The sequence below is a fragment of the Artemia sp. Qi Xiang Cuo genome, chromosome 17 (assembly GCF_049724085.1).
Source record: "Artemia sp. Qi Xiang Cuo chromosome 17, ASM4972408v1, whole genome shotgun sequence".
Classification (NCBI taxonomy): Eukaryota; Metazoa; Arthropoda; class Branchiopoda; order Anostraca; family Artemiidae; genus Artemia; species Artemia sp. Qi Xiang Cuo.
Window position 1 is genome coordinate 38,397,851 of NC_142810.1, and position 12,507 is coordinate 38,410,357.

At 32.4% G+C, this 12,507-nt stretch overlaps 1 protein-coding gene across 2 annotated transcripts in view; it reads left to right on the top strand.

Moving 5' to 3' along the window:
• Positions 1-12,507, top strand: part of LOC148942175 (arylsulfatase G-like) — a 183,153-nt gene that overhangs the window by 102,677 nt on the left and 67,969 nt on the right. For both annotated transcript variants that reach the window (XM_089102945.1, XM_089102947.1), the window contains exon 3: positions 2,801-3,095. In XM_089102945.1, the coding sequence (XP_088959071.1) occupies positions 2,801-3,095 (295 nt within the window). The remainder of the gene's footprint in view (positions 1-2,800; positions 3,096-12,507) is intronic.

The window sequence follows — 12,507 nt, forward strand, 5'->3', positions numbered from 1 at the left end:
AGTCCCGGACTTGCAAACGGATTTGTGTCTCTTCTTCGATTATTTTTCCATCATCTTGTTTCAACCGTTTCATTATATTTTCTTCTCTTTTTATTTTTGCTTTCTGGATCATTGCTAGACTAATTTGCTCCCCTTCATATATTTCGCTTAGTCGATTGGTTTTTTTCCAATATTCAAAACGCTCATTTTCCAGTTTTTTTAGTTCGTTTTTAATTTCCTGATACTCGATAATTGTGCTGTTTTCATTCCCATCTATTTACACTTTATGTTGTGTGAGAACTCTTTTCAAGTGACTCTCATGTGTCGTTTTTTGTGATTTTATTTTTCTTTATAATTTTATTTTGAAATTTTCTCTCTCCCTTTTAATATTAAAACACTTCTATAGTTGACTTTTTGATTTTTTTTCTTTTTCCATAAAATACAGGATTTTACCTTTGACTTGATTCCTTACCCACCTATCTGTAAGCGAGTCTTGGTACAGCTTCCAAAAAACAGGCTTTACTATTTGATCTTTTGTTTGTTTTCCAATAATCATTCGCACAGCATAGTGATCAGAAAAAGTTACATGTTCGTGTATCACTTGACTAATTAATTTTTCCATTCCGGATGTTACATAAATTCTGTCAATACGGCTTGCGCTGCGAGTTCCCACTCTTGTAAAAGATATGCTATTGTTTTTTTCTATCCACACATCTAGTAAACTGTAAGTCTGAATAAATTTTTTAAGCGTTTCATTTATACGTCTACATGCAATTTTCTTATTTTTTACCGAAATGTCGTCTTCTCTTAATACGCAGTTAAAATCTCCCAGTAAGACTATTTTTCCATTTAGTGGTGTGTACTTTGGTAGTATTGTTTCAGTTACAAAAACTCTCTCCTTTGCATTATTGGTGCCTGATGGCATGTGTACATTTACAAGGGTCATTCCACTCCAGGGTCAAGTTTCATAGAAAATATTTTACCATCTTCCTCGTATGCAAAATCCTCTGGATTCACTTCTAATTCCTCTTTTATAATGAAGCCTGTGTCATGTGTTGCGCCTGCGGTGAAAAGCATGTATCGTAACTTTTGCAAGTTTTTTATTTTCGGAGTGTCTAGTTCTTGTAGGGCTAGGACGTCCCAGCTTGATCTCTTTAGGTAATCTAAAAACATTTCTTGCCGCTTCAATTGCTTTAAACCATTTAAGTTCAATGTTCTTATGTTCAAGTTCATTTCCTTGTAGGTATATTTGCCCCTTTTTTCTTTTCAGGCCTCTCACTTTCTTCTACTAGTGAAGAATTGCTTAGTTGTCTTTTGGGAGTTTCCTTTTTCTTTCCTGGGGCAGGACTGATGCCCTGCATTAAGTCTTCTGTTCATTTTCTTTTTGCTATCAGTCTTTGGATTTCTCTTTTTGGTTTCTCTTTAGTTACTTCCCCTTTAGGCTCCGCTATCCTGTTTTCTGTACTTTCCGGGTTTTTTTCTGTTTGGTTTGTGGTCTGTTCGTTGGTTAAGTTTCCTAGAGCTTGTAGGACCATATCTACTGCCTGTGACGGGGTAAGCTTTTGGATCTCTGGAGTTCGAAAGTCAGGCGTTTTTGAAACAACTGGAGTGAGTCCTTGCAAATTTTGGTGCTTTTGGTGATTTGTGGGGTTCGGTGGTAGTGGGGGGGAAATCGAGGTGATCTGTTAATGATCTACTGTTCTCTTGGTTCCAAACCACTGATCCAGTTCGAGTTTTTCTTTTTTTTGGGCAGTGCTCAGCTTCGTGGCTAGCCTCATGGCAGATAAAGCAAAATTTGGGTTGCGTTTCGTAACGAACAAATATTTTCTCATTTTTTCACATCATTGATAGAGGAATATCTTTTTTTATATTCATGAAAGCTTTTGCACGGCCAGTGAAAACTTCAAATTAGTCATATTCCTTCGTATTCTTTCCTTCGAATATTTAAAACTCCTCCGGAGCCTGCAAGGACTACTGCGAGATCCTGCTCTGGTGCCTCACCCGGTACGCGCCTCAGAGTAACCACAACTGGTCTTTTCCCTACTCTGTCGCACGTAACAGGATGTCTTTCGTTATTGTAATCAAATTTTAGGTCTTCTTATTTCCATTGTTCGCACATCGTATCTGCAATAACGGGGGACGCCAGCGTGACACGGACTATGCCAAGCTTTCTAAAATCATCAGAATCTATCGCTCGCACATTTCCAGCATTCAGGTTTAGAGATTTTAGCCATCGATGTATACCCAGCTCTAAAATCTCTTGGGCTATATTTTCTGGTACTGCTCTAAAACTGAAACACACTGTTGCCTTCCCCATATTAAATATCCCTTTAAAAAAAAAAAAAAAAAAAAAAAAAAAAAAAAGCCCCTTTTTTCCGTGCTCTTCCTTTCCTTCCTTCCCCTTTTTTTCTTCCTCTTTTTCCCTTTCCTTCTTTCCCTTTTTACCCCTTTCTTTTTTCCTCACTAAAACAATTCCCTACTTAACAAAATACAAGAAGAACAACTTATCGCTTATTGACAGTCTCTTTCGCTGCGATTGCGGTATGGGTTAAATATATCCAAATTGGAATGAATCGCACTGCATTGAACAGACGCCAAAACGATACTGCATCTGTTGCTTATTGGGTTAAAAAATAATTAAATCAAACACATGTTCTACAGTAGATCTCCTCCCTTGCAATGGTTTTGCCCCATCTTCTATAAAAATAAAAATCATAAATTCTATAAATCCCTGAATTATACTTTTTAAGTCGTGTGTTTAGTTTCATTCTAAGCATTCAGCTGGTAAAACTATCAAACGGTAATTTTTGACCCTTTTTAGGTAAATGGCATCTTGGCTTCTCTAAAGGTCATCACCCACTTCAACATGGCTTTGATTCTTACTACGGTATTCCATATAGTAATGGAATGGGTTGCGTCGATAGAACTGGAAGCGATTTACCGTCTTGTGGCCCTTGTGGAAAAATCGATGAAAATATACCAATGTCAGGGCCACCTTGTTTTCCAGATATTGCTCTACCTTTAGTTGGAAATGAGACAGTTCTAGAACAGCCGACAGATTTGTACAGCCTTTCTGAAAAATATGTTGAACATGCCACTGAAATAATCACGAAAAGGTAGCATTGTTGTGTTTTTTTTTTGTTCTTTTTAGGAATTAACATTATACACCCTTTTTAGAGCTTTTATTTTTCATTTTCTTTTCTGAGTGTATCAAAGTGGAGTGCAAGGATGCAAACTATTAAAGTATAAACTGCAATTATAAAATATCTCAAACATGTAACATAAATATCAATTTAATAATCAACTAATTATAGTGCCAATTAGCAGTAATCAACATTATACTTCTATGGGGCCCCTGTACCAGACAGGTTTCTGGTGGGTACAGTCTGGTTTGGTGGGTATAGTCTGGTTTGGTGGGTACAGTCTGGTTTGATGGGTATAGTCTGGTTTGGTTTTTCAAAGAGAGTGACTATCCCTATGCATATAGGTAATACTTCTACAGGGCTTTACACCTTTTCAAAGAGATTCAGAGCTCCCTCACATGGCCTTCTGGATTTGAGCGAAGCTATAGCAATTTCTATGTTATTCTATAGAAGCTTTACACCTTTTCAAAGAGATTCAGAGCTCCTTCACATGGCCTTCTGGATTTGCGCGAAGCTATAGCAATTTAAATGTTATTCTATAGAAGCTTTACACCTTTTCAAAGAAATTCAGAGCTCCCTCACATGGCCTTCTGGATTTGCGCGAAGCTATAGCAATTTCTATGTTATTCTGGACCTTGTATACACCTTTTCAAAGAGATTCAGAGCTCCCTCACATGGCCTTCTGGATTTGCGCGAAGCTATAGCAATTTCTATGTTATTCTGGACCTTGTATACATCTTTTCAAAGAGATTCAGAGCTCCCTCACATGCCCTTCTGGATTTGCGCGAAGCTATAGCAATTTCTATGTTATTCTGGACCTTGTATACACCTTTTAAAAGAGATTCAGAGCTCCCTCACATTGCATTATACTATGTTCCATCTTGTTCTAGTTAGGGCTTTGCATAACATGTTATGAAGGACAAGTTTTTCTGACACACTTTACATAAACCAGATTTCTCGTTCATATATTTTTTGATAACTTGATAGGTGATTTGAATAAAAGGAATTCAAATATTTTGCCTATGAAATAGAAGCTAACTCAATTTGCGAAAAGGTATTCCATTTGCACAACTCTGATCTGATTGAATCGTCACCCGACAATGAGATGTAATCACTGCTAAGCCTTTTGTTATTGCGAGAAGATTACCCAAATAAATTTGAAAATGCCTAACGACGAGTCGGAAATGTTTGATTAACATTTGCAAAAAAGGGGTAATGGGATTTGCGAATTGGAGGAGATGGGGTGGTTATGTGCTGCATAATACACAAGTGATGTTTTGGAGAGTATTGTCAATTTAAAATAGTTTTAGAAATAAAAAAATTTAACAAGAAATGGTTGAAAAGTGTTTTGAGGGAGATGGGTTGCATGGAGGGTTGAGTTGCACGATGGGTTAAGTTAAAGGGAGTACAGTTACATGGAGGTTTAGTTAAATGGGGATCGAGTTGCCTGAGGGTTCAGTAGCACGAGGGTTGAGTTGCACGGGGGTTCAGTTGTCCGGGGTTTCGGTTATACAGGGGTTCAGTTACAACATTTTTTCTGATTTTGTGTGTTTTCGCAAGAAAATAGCTTGTCTTTAGCAAACTTAGCCATAGCTAGTTGAAACTCTGCATAAATATCTTTATTTTTATCCTAAATGCGTATTTACTAAAGTAACATTGAACATTTTTTCTTATTTTGTCTGTTTTCGCAGGACAATATCTTGTAATTACCAAATTTAGCCATATCTAGTTGAAACTGTACATAAATATCTTAATTTTTAGTTTCAGCGTGTAGCCACTAAATGAACATTGAACATTTTTTCTTAGTTCGTGTGTTTTAGCCAAGAAAATATATGTTATTTCGAAAAATAAGCCATTAATAGTTGAAACTGTGAAAAAATCTATTCATTTTTAGTCTCGTTGCGTACGTACTAAGGGAAAATTGAACATATTTTCTGATTTTGTATGTTTTCGCAAGAAAATAGCTGGTCTTTAGCAAACTTAGCCATAGCTAGTTGAAACTCTGCATAAATATTTTAGTTTTTAGCCTAATTGCGTAGGTACTAAAGGAACATTGAACATTTTTTCTGATTTTGTTTGTTTTCGCAAGAAAATAGCTGGTCTTTAGCAAACTTAGCCATAGCTAGTTGAAACTCTGCATAAATATCTTCATTTTTAGCCTAATTGAGTAGGTAATAAAGGAACATTGAACATTTTTTCTGATTTTGTATGTTTTCGCAAGAAAATAGCTGGTCTTTAGCAAACTTAGCCATAGCTAGTTGAAACTCTGCATAAATATCTTAATTTTTAGCCTAATTGCGTAGGTACTAAAGGAACATTGAACATTTTTTCTGATTTTGTGTGTTTTTGCAAGAAAATAGCTGGTCTTTAGCAAACTTAGCCATAGCTAGTTGAAACTCTGCATAAATATCTTCATTTTAGCCTAATTGCGTAGGTACTAAGGGAACATTCAACATTTTTTCTGATTTTGTATATTTTCGTAAGAAAATAGCTGGTCTTTAGCAAACTTAGCCATAGCTAGTTGAAACTCTGCATAAATATTTTAGTTTTTAGCCTAATTGCGTAGGTACTAAAGGAACATTGAACATTTTTTCTGATTTTGTTTGTTTTCGCAAGAAAATAGCTGGTCTTTAGCAAACTTAGCCATAGCTAGTTGAAACTCTACATAAATATCTTCATTTTTAGCCTAATTGCGTAGGTACTAAAGGAAAATTGAACATTTTTTCTGATTTTGTATGTTTTCGCAAGAAAATAGCTGGTCTTTAGCAAACTTAGCCATAGCTAGTTGAAACTCTGCATAAATATCTTCATTTTAGCCTAATTGCGTAGGTACTAAGGGAACATTCAACATTTTTTCTGATTTTGTATATTTTCGTAAGAAAATAGCTGGTCTTTAGCAAACTTAGCCATAGCTAGTTGAAACTCTGCATAAATATCTTCATTTTTAGCCTAATTGCGTAGGTACTAAAGGAACATTGAATATTTTTTCTAATTTTGTGTGTTTTCGCAAGAAAATAGCTGGTCTTTAGCAAACTTAGCCATAGCTAGTTGAAACTCTGCATAAATATCTTCATTTTTAGTCTAATTACGTAGGTAGTAAAGAAACATTGAATATTTTTTCTGATTTTGTGTGTTTTCGCAAGAAAATAATTTGTCTTTAGCAAACTTAGCCATAGCTAGTTGAAACTCTGCATAAATATTTTAATTTTTATCCTAATTGCGTAGGTACTAAAGGGAAATTGAACATTTTTTCTGATTTTGTGTGTTTTCGCACGAAAATAGCTGGTCTTTAGCAAAGTTAGCCATAGCTAGTTGAAACTCTGCATAAATATCTTCATTTTTAGCCTAATTGCGTAGGTACTAAAGGAAAATTGAACATTTTTTCTGATTTTGTATGTTTTCGCAAGAAAATAGCTGGTCTTTAGCAAACTTAGCCATAGCTAGTTGAAACTCTGCAAAAATATTTTAATTTTTAGCCTAATTGCGTAGCTACTAAAGGAACATTGAAAATTTTTTCTGATTTTGTGTGTTTTCACAAGAAAATAGCTTGTCTTTAGCAAACTTAGCCATAGCTAGTTGAAACTCTGCATAAATATCTTCATTGTTAGCCTAATTGCGTAGGTACTAAAGGAACATTCCAAATTTTTTCTGATTTTGTATGTTTTTGCAAGAAAATAGCTTGTCTTTAGCAAACTTAGCCATAGATAGTTGAAACTGTGCATAAATATCTTCGTTTTTTGCCAAATTGACTAGATACTTCAGGAACATTGAACACATCTCCTGATTTTGTGTGTTTTTACAAGAAAATCGCTTGTCTTAAGCTACCTTAACCATTGATCGTTGAAACGGTGTATAAATATCTTCATTTTTAGCCTAATTGCGTACGTTACTAAAGGAACATTGAACATTTTTCTGATTTTGTGTGTTTTCGCAAGAAAATAGCTGGTCTTTAGCAAACTTAGCCATAAGTAGTTGAAACTCTGCATAAATATTTTAATTTTTAGCCTAATTGCGTAGGTACTAAAGGAACATTGAACATTTTTTCTGATTTTGTGTGTTTTGGCAAGAAAATAGCTGGTCTTTAGCAAACTTAGCCATAGCTAGTTGAAACTCTGCATAAATATCTTCATTTTTAGCCTAATTGCGTAGGTACTAAAGGAACATTGAACATTTTTTCTGATTTTGTATGTTTTCGCAAGAAAATAGGTGGTCTTTAGCAAACTTAGCCATAGCTAGTTGAAACTGTGCATAAATATCTTCATTTTTAGCCTAATTGCGTAGATACTAAGGGAACATTGAACATTTTTTCTGAAAATTTAATTCAAGAATTTCTGAAAAAATTCTCAGTAAGTAACAATTTCTTTCTTGAAGTCAACTCTTGGATACACAATACGGAAATTTCATTCAAGAAATTATGAAAATATTTGTAAGTAAGTAACAAACTCTTTATTGATTTCACCTCTTGGATATACAGTACAGATACTTCATTCAAGAAATTATGAAAAAAACGCAAGTAAGTAACAAACTTCATTGTTTTCACCTCTTGGATATACAATACGGAAATTTCATTTAAGAAATTATGAAAAAATTGTAAGCAAGTAACAAACTCTTTCCTGAAGTCACCTCTTGGATACGCAATACACAATACGGAAATTTCATTTAATAAATTATGAAAAAATTTTAAGCAAGTAACAAAATCTTTCCTGAATTCACCTCTTGGATACACAATTCAGAAACTTCATTTAAGAAACTATGAAAAAATTGTAAGTAAGTAACAAATTCTTTCTTGAAGTCACCTCTTGGATACACAATACAGAAATTTCATTAAAGAAATTATGAAAAAATTGTAACTAAGTAGCAAATTCTTTCTTGAATTCACCTGTTGGATAAACAAAAAAGACATTTCGTTCAAGAAATTATGACAAAATTCTAAGTAAGTAACAAACTCTTTATTGTTTTCACGAATTAGATATACAATGTAGAAATTAAATTCAAGAAATTATGAAAAAATTCTCAGTAAGTAACAATTTCTTTCTTGAAGTCAAATCTTGGATACACAATACGGAAATTTCATTCAAGAAGCAAGTAACAAACTCTTTCCTGAAGTCACCTCTTGGATACACAATGCAGAAACTTCATTTAAGAAAACAATGAAAAAAATTGTAAGTAAGTAAGTAACAAATTCTTTCTTGAAGTCACCTCTTGGATACACAATACAGAAATTTCATTAAAGAAATTATAAAAAAAATGTAAGTAAGTAGCAAATTCTCTCTTGACTTCACCTGCTGGATAAACAAAGATATTTCGTTCAAGAAATTATGACAAAATTCTAAGTAAGTAACAAACTCTTTATTGTTTACACGTCTTAGATACATGATTTAGAAATTTAATTCAAGAAATTATGAAAAAATTCTCAGTAAGTAACAATTTCTTTCTTGAAGTCAACTCTTTGATACACAATACGGAAATTTCATTCAAGAAGCAAATAACAAACTCTTTCCTGAAGTCACCTCTTGGATACACAATACAGAAACTTCATTTAAGAAAACTATGAAAAAAATTGTAAGTAAGTAAGTAACAAATTCTTTCTTGAAGTCACCTCTTGGATGCACAATACGGAAATTTCATTCAAGAAATTATGAAAATATTTGTAAGTAAGTAACAAACTCTTTATTGATTTCACCTCTTGGACATACAGTACAGATAGTTCATTCAAGAAATTATGAAAAAATCGCAAGTAAGTAACAAACTCTTTAGTGTTTTCACCTCTTGGATATACAATACGGAAATTTCATTCAATGAATTATGAAAAAATTGTAAGCAAGTAACAGACTCTTTCCTGAAGTCACGTCTTGGATACGCAATACACAATACGGAAATTTCATTTAAGAAATTATGAAAAAATTGTAAGCAAGTAACAAACTCTTTCTTGAAGTCATCTCTTGGATACACAATGCAGAAACTTCATTTAAGAAACTATGAAAAAATTGTAAGTAAGTAACAAATTCTTTCTTGAAGTCACCTCTTGGATACACAATACAGAAATTTCATTCAAGAAATTATGAAAAAATTGTAACTAAGTAGCAAATTCTTTCTTGAACTCACCTGTTGGATAAACAAAAAGACATTTCGTTCAAGAAATCATGACAAAATTCTAAGTAAGTAACAAACTCTTAATTGTTTTCACGACTTAGATATACGATGTAGAAATTAAATTCAAGAAATTATGAAAAAATTCTCAGTAAGTAACAATTTCGTTCTTGATGTCAACTCTTGAATACATAATACGGAAATTTCATTCAAGAAATTACGAAAATATTTGTAAGTAAGTAACAAACTCTTTATTGATTTCACCTCTTGGATATACAGTTCAGATACTTCATTCAAGAAATTATGATAAAATCGCAAGTAAGTAACTTTTTTTTCTCTCTTTATCACAAACAATTTTCACTTAGCTACACGATGTAGAAATTTAATTCAAGAAATTATGAAAAAATTCCCAGTACTTCGAGGTTACGTGCGCGCACGTAACCTCGTCTAAATTAACCTTAAAAAAATGAAATAAAGCTATGTCAACTTTGCATGTCTCTCACTATGTATGCGCCGTCGACTTTGCATGTCTCTCTCACTATGTATGCGCCGTCGCGGTGTGTAACCAATCACCAATCAAGTTATTGTATATTGAGCAACCTCCGCTGTCTGATTGGTCCCTAAAAAATAGGTGTTGTCTAAAAAACCAGTCTGGTTTAAAACGAGGAGTTTTCGAACTGCTCACTTTTTTGCAATGTGTAGGAACCAGTGGGGAATCCCTGCTCGTTTGGAAAGGTGCCAAGGAAAGGCATGCAAATAGCATGTAGTTTCAAAACATGTTTAATCACGTTTCTTGAATGAAGTATCTGTACTGTATATTCAAGAGGTGAAATCAATAAAGAGTTTGTTACTTACTTACAAATACTTTCATATTTTCTTGAATGAAATTTCCGTATTGTGTATCCAAGAGTTGACTTCAAGAAAGAAATTGTTACTTACTGTGAATTTTTTCATAATTTCTTGAATTAAATTTCTACATCGTTTATCTAAGTGAAAATTGTTTGTGATAAAGAGAGAAAAAAAAGTTACTTACTTGCGATTTTATCATAATTTCTTGAATGAAGTATCTGTACTGTATATCCAAGAGGTGAAATCAATAAAGAGTTTGTTACTTACTTACAAATATTTTCGTAATTTCTTGAATGAAATTTCCGTATTGTGTATTCAAGAGTTGACTTCAAGAAAGAAATTTTTACTTACTTAGAATTTTGTCATAATTTCTTGAACGAAATGTCTTTTTGTTTATCCAGCAGGTGAATTCAAGAAAGAATTTGCTACTTAGTTACAATTTTTTCATAATTTCTTTAATGAAATTTCTTTATTGTGTTTCCAAGAGGTGACTTCAAGAAAGAATTTGTTACTTACTTACAATTTTTTCATAGTTTCTTAAATGAAGTTTTTGCATTGTGTATCCAAGAGGTAACTTCAAGAAAGAGTTTGTTACTTGCTTACAATTTTTTCATAATTTCTTAAATGAAATTTCCGTATTGTGTATTGCGTATCCAGGAGGTGACTTCAGGAGTTTGTAACTTGCTTACAATTTTTTTATAATTTATTGAATGAAATTTCCGTATTGTATATCCAAGAGGTGAAAACATTAAAGAGTCTGTTACTTACTTGCGATTTTTTCATAATTTCTTGAATGAACTATCTGTACTGTATGTCCAAGAGGTGAAATCAATAAAGAGTTTGTTACTTACTTACAAATATTTTCATAATTTCTTGAATGAAATTTCCGTATTGTGTATCCAAGAGTTGACTTCAAGAAAAAAATTGTTACATACTGAGAATTGCTTAATAATTTCTTGAACTCAACTTCTAAATCGTGTGTCTAAGTCGTGAAAACAATAAAGAGTTTGTTACTTACTTAGAATTTTGTCATAATTTCTTGAACTAAATGTCTTTGTTTATCCAGCAGGTGAATTCAAGAAAGAATTTGCTACTTTCTTACAATTTTTTTTTATAATTTCTTTAATGAAATTTCTGTATTGTGTATCCAAGAGGTGACTTCAAGAAAGAATTCGTTACTTACTTACTTACAATTTTTTCATAGTTTTCTTAAATGAAGTTTCTGCATTGTGTATCCAAGAGGTGACTTCAGGAAAGAGTTTGTTACTTGCTTCTTGAATGAAATTTCCGTATTGTGTATCAAAGAGTTGACTTAAAGAAAGAAATTGTTATTTACTTAGAATTGTTTCATAATTTCTTGAATTAAATTTCTACATTGTGTATCTAAGTCGTGTTAACAATAACGAGTTTTTTACTTACTTAGAATTTTGTCATAATTCCCGAATAGAAATGTCTTTATTTATCCAGCAGGTGAATTCAAGAAAGAATTTGCTACTTACTTACATTTTTTTTTATAATTTCTTTAATGAAATTTCTGTATTGTGTATCCAAGAGGTGACTTCAAGAAAGAATTTGTTACTTACTTACTTACAATTTTTTTCATAGTTTTCTTAAATGAAGTTTCTGCATTGTGTATCCAAGAGGTGACTTCAGGAAAGAGTTTGTTGCTTGCTTCTTGAATGAAATTTCCGTATTGTATATCCAAGAGTTGACTTCAAGAAAGAAATTGTTACTTAATGAGAATTTTTTCATAATTTCTTGAATTAAATTTCTACATCGTATATCTAATTCGTGAAAACAATAAAGAGTTTGTTACTTACTTAGAATTTTGTCATAATTTCTTGAACGAAATGTATTTTTGTTTATCCAACAGGTGAATTCAAGAAAGAATTTGCTACTTAGTCACAATTTTTTCATAATTTCTTTAATGAAGTTTCTGTATTGTGTATCCAAGAGGTGACTTCAACAAAGAATTTGTTACTTACTTACAATTTTTTCATAGTTTCTTAAATGAAGTTTCTGCATTGTGTATCCAAGAGGTGACTTCAGGAAAGAGTTTGTTACTTGCTTACAATTTTGTCATAATTTCTTAAATGAAATTTCCGTATTGTGTATTGTGTATCCAAGAGGTGACTTCAAGAAAGAGTCTGTTACTTACTTACAATTTTTTCATAATTTATTGAATGAAATTTCCGTATTGTATATCCAAGAAAGGAAAACAATAGAGAGTTTGTGACTTTCTTGCGATTTTTTCATAATTTATTGAATGAAGTATCTCTACTGTGTATCCTAGAGGTGAAATCAATAAAGAATGTTGCACTTACTTAAAAATATTTTCATAGTTTCTTGAATGAAATCTCTGTATTGTGTATCCAAGAGTTGACTTCAAGAAAGAAATTGTTACTTACTGAGAATTTTTTCATAATTTCTTGAATTAAATTTTCAG